General features: G+C 43.3%; 1 protein-coding gene across 8 annotated transcripts in view; it reads right to left on the reverse strand.

Moving 5' to 3' along the window:
• The window catches only part of ANKRD27 (ankyrin repeat domain 27), a 74,427-nt gene that overhangs the window by 10,851 nt on the left and 47,395 nt on the right, over positions 1 to 16,181 (reverse strand). For all 8 annotated transcript variants that reach the window (XM_077831234.1, XM_077831231.1, XM_077831233.1 and 5 more), the window contains 4 exons: positions 10,471 to 10,593; positions 8,035 to 8,232; positions 3,522 to 3,641; positions 2,716 to 2,877 (listed from right to left, as the gene is read on the reverse strand). In XM_077831234.1, the coding sequence (XP_077687360.1) occupies positions 2,716 to 2,877; positions 3,522 to 3,641; positions 8,035 to 8,232; positions 10,471 to 10,593 (603 nt within the window). The remainder of the gene's footprint in view (positions 1 to 2,715; positions 2,878 to 3,521; positions 3,642 to 8,034; positions 8,233 to 10,470; positions 10,594 to 16,181) is intronic.

Raw genomic sequence — 16,181 nt, forward strand, 5'->3', positions numbered from 1 at the left:
TAGGGAGTGAGCAAAGGCAATAGGCTGAAGCAAGAAGACTTGGAGGCAAGATCATGCATTACCTCTGAAGGGGAGCGTGAGAAGGGCTTGAGTTTGACATGGTAAGAAACAGCAAAAGGGAGTGAAGGGAAAATGTGGAGATAGCTGGAGTGAGGAATACAACTAGCAGTGGGACTGATATTAAATTGGAGGAGGAGAGAAGAAAATGGAGGACTGGAAAAAATGGTTTCTGTAATCAAGATGAGAAATCAATCAGAGAATGAGCAAGGTTTGCATCAGAAGAGAGGGATGTATGGATGTGAAGAATGAGGGGGAGCTGTATTATTTTTGCATTAATTTTATATGTTCCCCAGTTTATTTGCTTGATATTAATTCTGTCTGACTACACAGAGTTAAATCAAAGGGGCTGTTAAGAAAAAAAAACAAGCAGGAAATGAAAAAAGAGATAGAAACCTCCTCAGAGAATACTAGGCATCCTTAACAGAAAGTGAGGAGAGGGGGAAAGAGAGACACTATTGAATCAGGAAATGCCTACCTACCTGGTTCCTGATTTATTCCCCCAAGGCCAGAACCTAGGATCAAATGGATACTAAACCATTAAAACCCTCACCTAGACAGGAAGTCGGGGCTGGGCAGCAGCTGCTCAGGGGGAAACAGAGAGAGAGAAGCTTCAGCAGGGCTATGTTGCTCCCAGCACAGAAATGGATATAGTTGAGCTAAGTGGTGCTTACCAGAATTTGTAAGGAAAGTTTAGATTAGACCAGATTCATATAGACTTTTGGTGTTTTAACCCTTTTCTCTTTGCTTGCGAGGTTATGCACCTTTGGATGAAATAAACAATATATTTGTTCTGAATAAGTTGTTTTGAGGTCACTGTAATTAGCCACTGGTCACAGACTCCCAAAGAAAAGTTTCTTGCAGGCGCCCAATACAGTTAGGCCTGTCATATTTACAGGCACTGTAACACAGGGCACTGCAAGCCAGAGATCCAAGGGGTTGGAACACAGTGAAAAGAAGGAAGCCAAGCCAGGCACCTAAGGGACAAGAGGGACTGCAAATGGGTCTAAAACAGAGGTGGGCAAACTACGGCCCACGGGACCCTCCTGCCCAGCCCCTGAGCTCCTGCCCTAGGAGACTAGCTCCCGGCCCCTCCCCCGCTGTCCCTCACCCCTGCAGCCTCAGCTCACTCCACCGCCAGTGCAATGCTCTGTGAGCTCCTGGGGCAGCACAGCTGCAGAGCCCGGCCTGACCCGGTGCTCTGTGCTGCGCGGTGGCAGCAGGCCGTGGCCTGGCTCCAGCCAGGTGGCACGACTGTAGCAATGCCAGCCCCCGGTGCTCCAGGCCGTGCAGTAAGGGGGCACGGAGCAGGGGGGGTTGGATAGAGGGCTGGGGAGTTCGGGGCAGGGGTGTGGATGGGGGCGGGGCGGGAACAGGAGGTTGAATGGGGGCAGGGGTCCCAGGGGGGCAGTCAGGAAGGAGGGGGGGTTGGATGGGGCAGTGGGGGGCAGTCAGGGGACAGGGAGAAGGGGATGGTTGGATGGGGCAGGGGTTCTAGGCGGGCAGTCAGGAATGAAGAGGAGGGTTTGGATGGGGTGGCGGGGGGCAGTTAGGGGCAGGAGTCTGGGGGCAGTCAGGGGACAGGGAGCGGGGGTGTGTGGATGGGGCAGGGGTCCCGGGGGGGTGCGGATAGGAGGTGGGGGCCGGGCCACGACCCCCGGCCCTCCATACAATTTCCAAAACCCAATGTGGCACTCAGGCCAAAAAGTTTGCCCGCCCCGGTCTAAAACATTGCTTTCCCTGACAATGGATTTTGGAAATATATGATAGGAGAAAAACAAACAATCTGAAGAGCCCTTATTCCTTTGAACAATCTGCCTCACTATCATCTATGGTAGAAAGCATTCAGCTTCCCTCAATGGACTTCTTTCCTCCCCTTCTGCCAAGCAAGGATTCTCCTAAGGGAAGCAAAAGAATTCTAGTACTCAACAATATGGTCCTTCAGACTGCCCTGACTCACCCAGCCATGAAGCACATCCTGTGATAATTTAAGTCAGAGAATTACTTGCTCTGCATATACTTAAAGCTTCCATCCTCTTTTACTAAAGAATGTTTTGTTTTGTCTTTTCCCTCCCTGATGGCATATTTTGCTGTAGATTTCAATAAGTAACCAATGGCAGTTTTTCATTAAGAGTTAACAGAGATGGTACCCCAATTCTATTTTGCTTTTACCAGTATGTTTGCAACACAGTTCCTTGTGGTACATGCTGTTTTAGCCAGACAGTTCTACAGAAGCTACATGGAATTGAAAGAATCAAAATAAGGCCATTTCTAGTCCTCTGGAAACACAGTTAGAATGCTACTGAAGAACTCAAATGTGGCTGTTCAAACAGAAGGAAATTTTGTTTAGCTGGAAATTCTCAACAGACCTGTGATAAAATAAAACTGAAGGAGAAGGAAAGAAATGATATTGTAAGATGTTAATCAAAAACAAGATTTATCAAATGAGCACTAGAGCTTCATTGTGCTTCAGGATTTCCTGCCCTCACCTATCATTTTAAATTAATAATATTCCTGACAATCCTCGCTTATGTTTGGCTGGAAATGGTTATGTGACAAGCCTGTACAATTCCATTTTCCTCCTAAGAGATTAATACTGGAGTTTAGAACAAGCTAAAATGGGACAACTAATAGTAGATATGGACTTTCTTCACCTACCAGCTCAGCACAGTCAAGAGGTGTACACTGTCTTTTGTTCCTAATGTGGTTCGAAGCACCATTCTGAAGTAACAGCTCTACCAAGACTTCATGTTTTCCTAACACAGCCTCATGCAGTGCTGTATTTCCCTTTCTGTTAGAAAGGTTGACTGAGGCCCCATGCTGGAAGGAAAAGTAAACATTTGAATTAAATGTTATAAGGAAAAAATAGCATCACACTACCTTTCTCCTTGTCTCCTGTAAAAAAGCACAGAGTACTACACCAAAACAATCCATTAGAAACCTTACAGCTACTTACAGAAAGTGTAGATTTCCACAGTGAGTTCAACAGCAATAAACACTACAACAGTGATCATTCTCCCCTTAATTTCATGAATCAACTCATCTCATTTTGCATATATCTGCTACATATCCCACTCATGTTGGTGAGGCCTGAGAGAGATCTTTAAGAAGAAAATGCTTTTGGTATATTATCAGCTTTTGCTACCAGTTATCTGGAATTCTGATGACATACACCATTAGCAAAAAAGCTAGACACCAGGCACTAAGTTGTTAAATAATATATGTTACTTGCAATAACATTACGGAAGTATTTATCTAAACAAAACACCATAGTGGATGGAGTTAATGGGGGAGGGATACAAAACTGCTCTGAATTTTCCTTCCAGCAGTTTTAAAGGATAAATGCATTACTAGTATTAATACTAATGTTTTGTATTCAGTACTTGTAATATTAAAGGTTCCATCTTAAATATCACAAGACGAAGGATATTTTGAACATAACCTTTTCTGTGAAGAAGTCTTACCTCTAACAACAAGGCAGCAATCTCATGTTGGCCATTCAAGCAAGCATAAATTAAGGGAGTATTTCCATGTACATCCTTTTTATTTTGTTTAGCATTGCAATCCACTAGACACTTTACTACCTATGGGAAGAGAGATTAAAATGCCAGTTTAAAATACTTTAACTTACCAGAATCATAGAGTTAAAATACCATTGTCATTACTGCATCACCATTAATGACACTTCTAATGGAATATATTTTCTGATACTGTAAATCAAGACTGAAGTGTTTCAGATACTCAGAACCAGTGGTTTAATTTAAGAGTCCCACTGATGCAGAGAACACTGGTTCAAACTAGGAAAAATTCAGAATCTGGATTCTTGAACCTTGTGTACCCCTTGCTCCATGTTCCTATATTTTGCCAACTTGTTATAATGCCAATAAGGAGCATCTTATGCAGACAATCTAAAGGCTGCTTTGTTACCTATGCCCATCAGACTTACATGGGCCTGTATTTTCAAATGTGACTTGTGATTTTGGGTGCCCAGCACTTTTTGAAAATCAGGCTTGCTCAAAGTGGGGCTGCCAAAAATGGAGGCACCCAAATTTACCAGTCAACTTTGGGAAGTTAAGTTCATGGTGAACAAACACAGATAGATGGAAAAAGCAGTAATTTCAGTATAAATTTCCACTGGTCACAATAAGAAAGTTTAGTTATTTTAAGCACCTAATCTAGGAATGCTGCATGCAATTTACTTTCCTTTAAAATAAACAGGTTGGAGGAGATCCTTAAAGGATCCAATATAAATTTAACATTCAAAGAAAATCCAAACAATGAAAAGATTTTTCCTCTGTCTGAAGTCTGGATGCTTTGCTTGGTATTTGTCTGGATGACACAGCACTCATCATGGCTGACAAGCAGTAGAAGGATGCTTCTCTCCAGGTCAACTGCTGACCATCTGGCATAGTTTTCTACCTACTTTGTTTTAATATTTTGCTCCTTAGAGGTTAAAAAAAATTAATTTGAAACTTTCCCCACCAGTCCCATATAGTCAGTAAAATAAATAACCTGGTTCTGGAACATGTGAATTGTATGTGTGTGCACGCACACACACACACGGCCAATGACCTTATAAAGGATGAATGCTCCACAGCAACGCCATCCTGGCATCCCTCATCCTAGCAGATTAGGGAGTTGTAGGATAATTGGCAGGTAAGTACGATACAGTCTAACACCAGAGAACTAACATTCATTGACCATTCATGGACATCTTTTCCTCCTTGTTTACATTTTCTTTAGTATTTTCTCTCTCTTTCTCTCTCTCTCTCTCTAAAGTTCTCTTCATTTTAATTCCATTGTACTGGCTTTTCCTCTCTTCTTTCCACACTCCAGAGAGAAAAGGAAGAAAAATATCAGATTTCTCATCCCCTTCTCCATTTCTGTCCTTTCCACCTGCTTTCTCACATCCAATATTTTCCCCTTCCATTTACTGTCTCCCCTACATCAGTCTCTTCAACCACTTTCTCTCCTCCCCACCACCTCAACTAGCTTATTTTTCTCCTTCAGTACTTTCCATGTCTGCAGCTGCGCCTGGAACCAAACAGGGAACTAAACACCATTCACAGAGCTTCAAGTGGCACGTCTCCCTGCTCTGACTGCATGATTAAAGAGCAGAAGAACGTAGCACTCCCCCGTAAGGACTCCAATGTGTGCATGCATATACACACACATATCCTTGAACTCTGAAGGGAGAGACTTTCTTCCTCTGTGAAGTTCTCAAAAGATACTGAACAAACCCTCTGAAAAGCCCAGGAGATGGACATGCCACAGGATGAAACAGATCCACCTGACTACAGTTTTCTGAAGGGTAGAAGGAAGTTTCAATCCCTGGATCAGCGTTACGCTAAAACTAAACTCAGGTGTGTACAACACTGATCACATTCCATCTAAAAATGCAGCAGCAAGTGCATGTAAAAGGAACTCAATGACTTCACGTCCTCAGAGAAGAACGGAGCACAACACAAAGAAAAGAATGACCCAAAGTATATGAATACATAGCCATAAGGGAGACTAAACCAGGCAATGTAATGGAGAGGGGATGAAATCCTGGGAAAATCTACTTAAAACAGCATCACTCCCAGTCTCAGCAGGGCTAATTTCATGAGGTCTGTTAGCAGAAATTCTGCTGCTAGCAGATAGCTATTAAATTAGTTTCTTTTTAAATCTTTAAACATGAGGCAGAAGTTTTTAAACATGGGTTGAAATCAGTCTAAAAATGAATAAAAATATGTATGAAAAGCCGGTTCACAAGACATTTATTATAACATGTTTGATATGAAATGGTTCAATTTGAGCCAACACTTACATTATACAGTAATTTCAGGCCATTAAGAAGGAGAAAGCCCATACATAAACAATTTCAGTACTGAGAGAGTGGTTACTGCAGCATGGGAGGCATCTTCTCTCTCTTTCTCAGGGGAATTTTCTGGATAGGAGGTTTTTTTAAAGACATAAAAACCTTTAACTTCCTTTTTGCTCTATGTCAGGCTTATCTTGACTATTTTCCAAAACCACTTAGTTATTTTGGAACATGAAATATTAGCTAACAGCACTACCTGATGCAAACTGCTTTGCTTGTTTGGCCACAAAGTTCAGACCACCAATAAGGAAGTTGTATTTTGTTTTGAAGTGAAAAGAATTCTTTCACATAAAAAATGTTTGACTGATCCATAGTTCATAGTGTGTTTTACTGGTGTATACTTTTTTCTAAGCATACGTATGATGAAGAGACCGCTAGAGGTGATATCCTGTAGTATATATTTCTTTTGTGGAGACTAGAACTATTACTCTGAAAGCTCAATTTGTCATTTTTGACACATCCATGCCAAAATACAATACAAAAAGCACACGGGAAACAATGTAAACAGTGACAATTCTTTGGGATACAGACCAGGGTCAAGGCCTTCTATTCCATAACAAAACAAATCTATTCTAGTAAGTGATGTTGCAAATATACACTCTGGGCTGAGAATGTTATCAGTAATATTTCTGGAGGGCCAACCCTCACCCTTACTCCCCCACAACAGGACTGGATTCCTGCTGTGCTAGGTGTTGTACTAACACATATGAAGACACAATCCCTGCCCCAAGGAATTAATAATCTGATTAAATCAACTTGAACCACAAAAATGTACATGAAAACCACATTAAAAGCCTACTCCACAGCATAGGTATCAGAAAAGTGTCTGAGCTTGGGAGGCTAAAGTAATCACAAAACTAAAATCTTTTCAGTCTAAAAGCCCTCTTTAAATGGTTAATTTGGGAGAAGTCATTCTACCTTGTAATGAGAAGTGTCCAGCTGCCTATGTATGGAAGCTTTAATAATTTTTAATACACCCAAATGTGCCTCACTTGAATGTAGAGATATTTCTCACTGTTAATACACTACACAAGATGAGTTGTAAGAAGTCAGTGTCAAAGTAGTTTGCAGATTGAAGAAATGTATGTAGCAGATTAGTGTAGCGGGCTAATGGGTTAGTTCTTTCACTCCAGAAGGCCTAATTTTCACTGCATGATGTTGACTGCTGCCAAGTGACAAGTCAAGACAGTCTCTTGGACCTGATTATGCTTCCAACTGAAGTGATGGCAAAACTCCCACAATCTCCAATAGAAATAGGACTGGGGTCCCAGTGAGTTAATGAGAACCATCAAGGCCTCACCTATTTAGATCACAGATTCCCTTGAAATACCTTTAGTTTCTATGTTTGTATCATATAGAGAAGCTCACTAAGAGAATACAATGGATGCAGAGGACACATACATGCCTTTATGACAGACTGCCTGTAACCAAGTGTTTTGAAATTGTATATATATTCTGATATCTGCATGTGTGTGTTCACTAATATAAAGAAGATACACACACACTGGGAACTACTATTGATTTTCAGGAGTGTGGGGTGACCTCAGGTCTGTCAGGTTGTGCAGTAAAGCAGAGCTATAACCCACTTGCATTTGACTGCTGCAAAGTGACAATAGCTTGCCTTCCTGCAAGTCCCACTGCCATTTTGGATTCAGAAGGGAGTCCCTGAGGCACCATATCAAGTTTAACATTTAGGAGGAATACATTCATCCTGTGTCCCCTCTCCAAAACAAGGGGCCAGACCCGTCTGGTCTAGTTTACTCACTTCACCCTTCAAAACAAAATCCTCAGGATAGCCCAGCACAGTCCATGCTGAGGCTACTGAAAGAGGTTTTATCGCTTACCCAAGCAGACAGAGTGCCTCACTGTGCCCAGTCTGCTTCTTCAGCATAAAGCAGCACAAGGAACAATACTATGAAGTCCCCTTTATACTCTGGCCTCTGCTACCTTAACCAACCCTCCCACTTCCTGGAATGAAGAGAGGGGATAGGAATTTGTCCCCTTTCTTCCCCGTTCTAGTCTCCTCCCTCCAAGGACACACACTTACTCAGCTACCACCCACACCCCAATAAAATCTACCTGCTGTGCTTATAGCTATGAAGTGAACCAGTTACCTGAAAGTGACCTTTCTGACAAGCCAGATGAAGAGGTACAGCATGGTTAGTATTCTTTGCACTGATATTGGCACCGTGTTTCAACAAAAGGTAGACTAACTCAGGATGCCCATGCAGTGCAGCCACATGTAGTGGTGTAAAGCCATCCTGGTTTGTAACATTTACTCCAAGTCCATTAGCAGGGATTCTTGCAAGCTTCTGTTGGGAGAAAGAATAAAAACCACAGAAAACTGATCACAACACTTTCTACTCAGTAAAGAGCAGTTAAATACCTGCATAGTACATATGAAACAGGCAGACAGACATTACAAACACTATTGTCCAGGGAGTCTTATTTAAGACCTTCAGTGAGATACCTGGTAAAGCCAAGCAGTTGGGTGGCACTGGCATCAACAGCCCGAGCCAAGCCAAAAAAAACAAAAAACCCCACAGAGTCAGCCAATCAGATGGGAGCAAAAAAAGGCAAGTGGCACAGCAGGATAGTGCCCCCTGAAAACTGGCACCCGGGGAATTATCGCCCTTCTGCCCCACCCCTAGAACTGGCCCTGAGCACTGGTGACGGATAATTGTCTTATTTTTCCCTCCTTAAACAAGATAGGTTACTATAGAGAAATTTCACAAAAAGATTTTTATTATTAGCAGGGACTGAAAACTGCTCAGTTTGACAGGTGATTTAAGAGATCCAGACTTGCATTAGTTGTTAGCTCTAGTGGGATATAGTATGGTATGACTGGAGGGGTTAATGTTACACCTCACATTTGTTTTACACACTTGATTATAGAACTGAACACAGTCTACATTCTTAGAGACAGATATTACTTAGTCTACTTCCCTGCTATGAGAAGGTCCAGTTTTTGAGGGCTACAACTACAGCTAAAATTAATTCCAGTCCTATGGAAACAATCCATGGCACAATATAGTGTATACTAATAATTGCTATAGTCTTTGGGAAATCACAAACTTTGAGGAAATGGAATTCTGCAGATCTGCTAAACTTTATTGATCTGCATTTGTATGACAGCCCTTTAGGAAACAGTACCCTGACTGAGACAGAACAGTAGGAGGGGCTATATGGCATGAATTCCTTGGAGACCGTCTATGGAAAAAGTCACTTGAGATCCAACTGGGATGTGGCCTACAGACTACTTAGAGAATGTCCTGTTCTACTGCTCTCTCAGACTGCATGGAAGCCAAAGTTTCACAATGGTAGTGAACCTTTCCCATTCTTCCTTATTCCCAACTGCAGTGTGTAGTTGCAAGATTACTTAACAAATGCCTTCTTATTTTTATTCAAGAGCCAGGTGGTCATTCCACAGTTACCAGTTAGCTAAACTAAAATGTCTCAAAGCCCTTGTTTCGGTAAGCAAGAGATTCCATCACTCAGTCACAATAATCATTTTTCCTTCTCAGTTGCAGATAATTAGCTTTCTATTTTCTTTAAATTATGAGCATTCCTTATTTCCACAAATAAGACCCAAAACATGTGTTCTAAGGAAACAGTTATCAGTATTTATGCATTCAATACTACTCCTCATTAGGAGGCATGGCAGTGGCTTCCAAGAAGGAACATGATTAATCCCATATCATAGCCCATTTCTCTCTCTGCTATATGATAAATAATGGGTAAAGGAGACAACAATTCTCCATAATTTTATTTAGCTCTTTAGTTTTTTAGATACAGTTTGAATGAAAGATATGATAAACAATAAAGTGGTCTTATAAGTATTGTATTGATATTTATGAGGACAGGAAATTTCCTGCTAAGATATTACCAAAGAATAAAATGTTCCGTGAGCCGAGAGGGCAAGTTATCAAGGGCCTAGAGCAGATAAGGGGGTAAAGGAAACAACTGGGAGGCCTAGAGCAGAGTTGCTCTTTACCCTCACGTTTACGAAGTTACTCAGAACTTACTGAAAACATGGACTACAAATCCTGGACCAAAACAATACAAAAAGGGGGTGAAGAAGAAAATCCAAAAACACAAGTTTTCCACTCCTCCATCAGAAATCAAAATGAGCTTCTGAACACTGATTCTCTATTCCAATCCTTTCCACAGCCTGATTATCAAGTACGGCAACTTCATCTCATAAGGTGATGAACTCTATTAAGATCTGTTTCAGAGTAACAGCCGTGTTAGTCTGTATTCGCAAAAAGAAAAGGAGTACTTGTGGCACCTTAGAGACTAACCAATTTATTTGAGCATGAGCTTTCGTGAGCTGTAGCTCACGAAAGCTCATGCTCAAATAAATTGGTTAGTCTCTAAGGTGCCACAAGTACTCCTTTTCTTATTAAGATCTGTGCACATTTATTACAGGACTCTTGTGAGCAGAGACGCAGCTGTGCAGAAGAATAGGAATGTTATTTCCCTGGGCTAAAAAAACCTAACTACAGGAATGCAAAAGTTATTCTGTCTACAGAACAGAAAAAAATTCCAACCTTTTGTATTGGCTCACATTTTGAGCACTGGCATAATGGGTGACAAAGCTCTGGAGTTACTGTATCGTCAGCTTCGTCTGCTTCTTCTACATCTTCCTCCATCCATTCCAAAAGATAGCGAACCTGGCATAAAAAGGAAGTCCGACTTTATATTGCCCAAAATTTCTATCTCCTGATAATTAAAAACATGTACATGTTAATTTCACAAACACAGAATAAGTTAGAGAGCCTGAATGAGCCAACTCCCAACCTTGGCTTCCCTGCAGGCCAAATTAAAAAAAATTAATGTTACAGTTGACAAGGCAGCCAGCAGCAGTTCACCAAGTAACAATGAAGTAAATTATAAATGACTTCCTACTGCCTAATCAAGACTTCAGTGTTCACCTCTGCTTAAACCCTTTCAAATCCTTTTAGCTCGGATTGCTAAAGATTAGGCCAAAGTTTGTGCCAGTTCACGTCAACATGATTCTTTGTTCATCATCTGCTTTTAAAAGTATAGAAGTGACAAGGATGATGAAGTTTAACCAGCATAAAAACTGTGCAGGTGCAATACATTTTCTCCTCATAGCTATAACTTCTCATGAGCTGGATGCATTTCCTAAGCCTGGAAGGGCGACCTAAGTTTGTGTCTAAATAATATGATTCCTTAATTTGTAAGACACATTTCCACTGAAGACAATCTACAGAGTAATGCTGCACATAGAGAATATTCACTGAACATTAGTGTTACATGTAGTTGTAAATAACAAAAACACCATTAAGTAGTTCTTTTTTGTTTTTGTTTGTTTACAGAGAACCTCATTAACCCATTGTGGACCAATGAGATTTGGGGAATACCAAGTAATTGTATCTGTCTTAGGTACTTCGATCAAGCCCATTATTGTAGTATCCAACTTCCTCACAATCTTTTAATGTATTTATCCTCACAGCACCTGCGAGGAAGGGCAGTGCTATTATCCCCATTTTACAGATGGGGAACTGAAGCATGGAGAGATTAAGTAGCTTGCCCAAGGTCATCCATGTCATCCACATTAGTCCATGGCCAAAGAGGGAATTAAATCCAGGTCTCCCAAATCCCAAGGTAGTGCCCCAAACAAATGAACAATTGTTCCTTTCCAGGTGTCAGGGCAGGGTTAAAGTGGTCAGAGCATCATGTTATCCTTGGCCTCACCCCAGCACTCAAAAACAGCCTGAAACAAGTAAGGGCACTTATTTGGTGCTGGTGCTCTTCCCCTCCAGCTGATGCATGGTGTAAGGGCTTCCAGGGCTCACGTAGCTCTTCTGGGGCTGCCACAGGAATGGAAAGGAACCTGTCCATTAGGATTATGCAGGATTATGGTAGCATGGAGAGTGCAAAGCTTTAATATGTGCCATCTTATTCCTCTCCTCTTAGGCAGCAGCATTTATAATAGAACAAATGCCTGTGTGCTTCTCCAGCACTAAAAGCCCCTGCAGGAGCATGTGAAAATGGAGGTTACTGCCTTATTGCCTTAGAGGGGGAGAGTCTCTAACAGATCTGCCCTGTGCCTTCCAACGAGCAGTGGCATAGGGCAAAGACAGGGGGTAATGCCTCCCACCAATTGAAGACAGAAATAAGAGCATCTTTACTGGATTCCATAGCGGGGCTTGATGCTGCAGGAGTGCACAGGCAATGGATCTCCAAGCTGCTGCTGAAGCAGAAGGGAGAGGGGCAGCTTTTCTACAGGCTTCTTCCCTTTCACCCACTCAGTTCAATCCTGCAGGTGCCAGCAAGGTCTTCTCCTTACCCCCCAGGGTGGTTCAGCAAGCCACAAGAGCACAAACAGCCTGGCCTTGCCCCCAGGCAGAAGCAGCTGGAAGGAGCACCAGGAGCAACAATGAGGGCCTTAAGCCTGTTTCAGGGTATTAAGTGCTGGGGGATAGAGATAGAAAAGGGATATGTTGTCCTCCCTGCCATCCCATGGAGAGTATGACTGCACCTGTATTCCCCTCCCTCTTCACAAGTAAGGTCTCACCTCTCTGAAATGCAGTAAACTGCAAAGCTGAGAACTTCTCTTGGGTAAGTATGCGGTTGTAGAAGAGCAGATTAGTGAGGTTTTACTGTCCAGTGTATCTGTGCATGTTCAGCAATAGCTAAAAAGGGCAGTGTTTTGTCACTGCAGCACTCTGACTGCAGGAAAACAATTTTCAGTACCCTAAATAGTTTCAGAATCTGCAAGGCTCTCACACTGCAGACCCTACTCTCCAACTCTGTACTGTCACAGAGTAACATAATCACCATCACAAACATAAGCCCAGTGATGAGCTGCCAAAATCTTAACAACCGGTACCCTCCTTACCCCACAAGGAGGTTGTGGCCCGCCCCCGCCCCCCCAGGACTCCTGCCCCATCCAACCCCCAGCATTCCTTGATGCCCCCCCACTCCAAGGATCTCTGTCCCATCCACCCTCCTCCCCCGTCCCCTGACTGCCCCCAGAACTGAGGTCTCGTGGGCCACCATAGTGGGTGCCCACCCCGCCCTGCCCCTAAGAGCCAGAGGGACCTGCCAGGGGGCGAGGTGGGGAGTCCCAGCAATGCTTACCTGGGACAGCTCCAAGGAAGCATCCAGCAGGTCCCACTGGCTCCTAGGGGCGGGGGAACATAGCTGGGGGGGAGCAGGGGGAGCAACTGCTCCACCCCACTGATCACATCAAAAGTGATGCCTTAGGGTGCAGAGTACCCACCGGCAGCTCCCTGCCCTGTGCCCAGCCCCAGCTCACCTCCGCTCCTCCTCCTCCCCTGAACAACCCCACCCCCCCCGGCTTCCCGTGAATCAGCTGTTCGCGCAGGAAGCTTGGGAGGGCTGAGAAGCAGGTGGCGGCTTCGCATTCAGGCCCAGGGAGGCGGAGGCGGAGTGGAGGTGAGCTGGGGGGGGGGGCGCGAGGAGGGCCGCCCGCGCCGCAGCAGGTAACCCGGGGGCAGGGGTGGCACGCAGAGGAACTGCTCCCTGCCCCAGCTCGCCTCCGCCTCCCTGGGCCTGAGCATGAAGCTGTCGCTTGCTTCTCAGCCCTCCCCAGCTTCCCGCGCGAACTGATTCGCGTGAAACTGGGGGCAGGGTAGGGGGCGGAGAAGCAGAACAGGGCGGAGCATTCAGGGGAGGAGGTGGAGCGGAGGTGAGCTGGGGCCGGACGCGGGGCGGGGAGCTGCTGGTGGGTGCTCTGCACCCACCAAATTTTCCCCATGGGTGCTCCAGCCCCAGAGCATCCACGGAGTCAGCGCCTAAGGCGCCACTTTTGGCCAGTTGTTCAATTTAGAAGCCCTTTTAGAACCGGTTGTCCCTCGCTGGACAACCGGTTCTAAAGGGCTTCTAAATTTAACAACCAGTTCCTGCGAACTGGCTCCAGCTCACCACTGCATAAGCCTCTCCCCGCATTAAAACTTTCGAAATGCTAATGCTGAGATTTGAATTTATGTCTCACCAAAACTTTAAAACATGCTACCCAAGCATATCTGTTTCCAATTACCATGGATTAACCAAGGATTTTGGTCAAAACATTAAATGCACTTTAAAATAGACACACACATTAAGTATCTCATGAAGCTGTTATAATCGAATCTTGCTAATTAATGTATGTCACTTCACAGCTTCTTTACATTTCTGAGTGAGATGCAGCCCAGAAAAGCAACCAATACTGCACTCCTGAACTAAAGAGCTCCATTTTGCAAGTCTGCTAGCTCCCTGGAGACCCATAATATTTATTTATTCTGTAGCAAATTCTCTTTCTGAAGTATACTATAAAACACATTCTACTAGCACATACAAGAACAGGCAATGACAAGCAATACTAGAAGTTAATGTCAGGAGTAATTACACATTATGTGTTTCAAAGAACCAACTGACTTTACCATAGCGTGGCCTGAATAAGCCTGCCTTTGTCAAACAAAACGCCCACTGACTTCATTTCCTATTTGCCTAAGTAAAGAGCTAGCCCTAAATGCATAAACATACCAACATCCCTCAACCAAGATAATCACCCATGTAAAATATTTGCCACATTTTAAACATCAGAAATAATGTAAATTTATTTCAGAGACGTTCTTTAAGGTGATCTTTCAAATAGGCAGGCCCAAAGCCACTGAGGGTTTTATAGGTAAAACCAACAGCTTAAAGTCCACCTGGAAACCAGTAAGTACCAATATAGGTCCCCTAGCACTGGCTCTTAACGAAATATACCATTTAAGAAAGCAGGCTGCTGCATTTTGCACCAGCTTCAGTTTCCATATTGAATTGTTCTGTAACAGGGTCTGCATTAGAGAGAAAATGTTGTAATCCCCTGGCCAGATGCTGATAGTGTGAAGCTACTATGGTCCCTACTAAACTAATTCTTTGAAGACTACTGAGGATCTATCACACTGTCCAAGCTGCCATTTAGGGCAACTGATAGCGGACAAATACCCTCAAAGGGGCCAGTGTTGTCCCATATCCTCTAACTCCTTCCCTCAAGCTACTATCACCAATTCAAATTCATCTGGACCGAATTTTAGCCATCATGCCTCAGTCTCAAAACAGACATTAGTTAAGGCACGCACCTGTGTCATCCAGGTTGGTCAAGGAAGATTTAAAACTGAGTGTAATCCACATACTGAAAACAGTGCACTCCGTGCCCACTCCCTTATCCCCCAAACAGCCCCATCTATAAGTTGAGTAAGAGGGATAAGGAAGTAGAACCTGCAGATCGCACAATTGAGACTCCTTGGGGAAATAACAAGTGGGGTCCCGCAGGGATCAGTTCTGGGTCTGGTTCTGTTCAGTATCTTCATCAATAATTTAGATAATAACATACAGAGTACACTTATAAAGTTTGCGAATGATACAAAGCTGGGAGTGGTTGAAAGTGCTTTGGAAGATAGGATTATAATTCAAAATGATCTGGACAAACTGGAAAAATGGTTTGAAGTAAATAGGATGAAATTAAATAAGGACAAATGCAAAGTACTCCACTTAGGGAGGAACAATCAGTTGCACACATACAAAATGGGAAATGACTACCTAGGAAGGAGTACTGCGGAAAGGGGTCTGGGGGTCATAGTGGACCACAAGCTAAATATGAGTCAACAGTGTAACACTGTTGCAAAAAAGCGAACATCATTCTGGGATGTATTAGCAGGAGTCTTGTAAGCAAGACACGAGTGTGACATTCTATACCTTGGGGGAGCATCCTGTAATCCCCATATTCCTCATTTTTATGTAATCGTGATCTTACATATAGAGCATGCCTTGTAAGATATCAAGGGAAAGCTTATGATCTGCTGAAAGTCATTCTCTATCCATATATGTATATCATTAATGCATATGAAGTTATGAGAATTGTGTTGTATGGTTGTCACTAAAACATGATGTAAGTTGGGGAATCAGCCAGATATTAGCTCCCTTGAGGCAAGAGCAAGGAAAGTAACCAACACCCGAGTAGGGTGTCAAACAACCCATCAACAGCCATTGTCCAGCAAGGAAGCTACAATTCAATGACTCACCTGCATGAGGCCACACCAGGGGAATTGCTCAACCTTGCCTGGAGACAAGAAGTAATTCTTCCACTCTACTTCGCACTGATTAGGCCTCAACTGGAGTATTGTGTCCAGTTCTGGGCGCCACATTTCAGGAAGGATGTGGACAAATAGGAGAAAGTCCAGAGAAGAGCAACAAAAATGATTAAAGGTCTAGAAAACATGACCTATGACGGAAGATTGAAAAA

Source organism: Eretmochelys imbricata, chromosome 12, assembly GCF_965152235.1.
Source record: "Eretmochelys imbricata isolate rEreImb1 chromosome 12, rEreImb1.hap1, whole genome shotgun sequence".
NCBI classification, from domain to species: domain Eukaryota; kingdom Metazoa; phylum Chordata; order Testudines; family Cheloniidae; genus Eretmochelys; species Eretmochelys imbricata.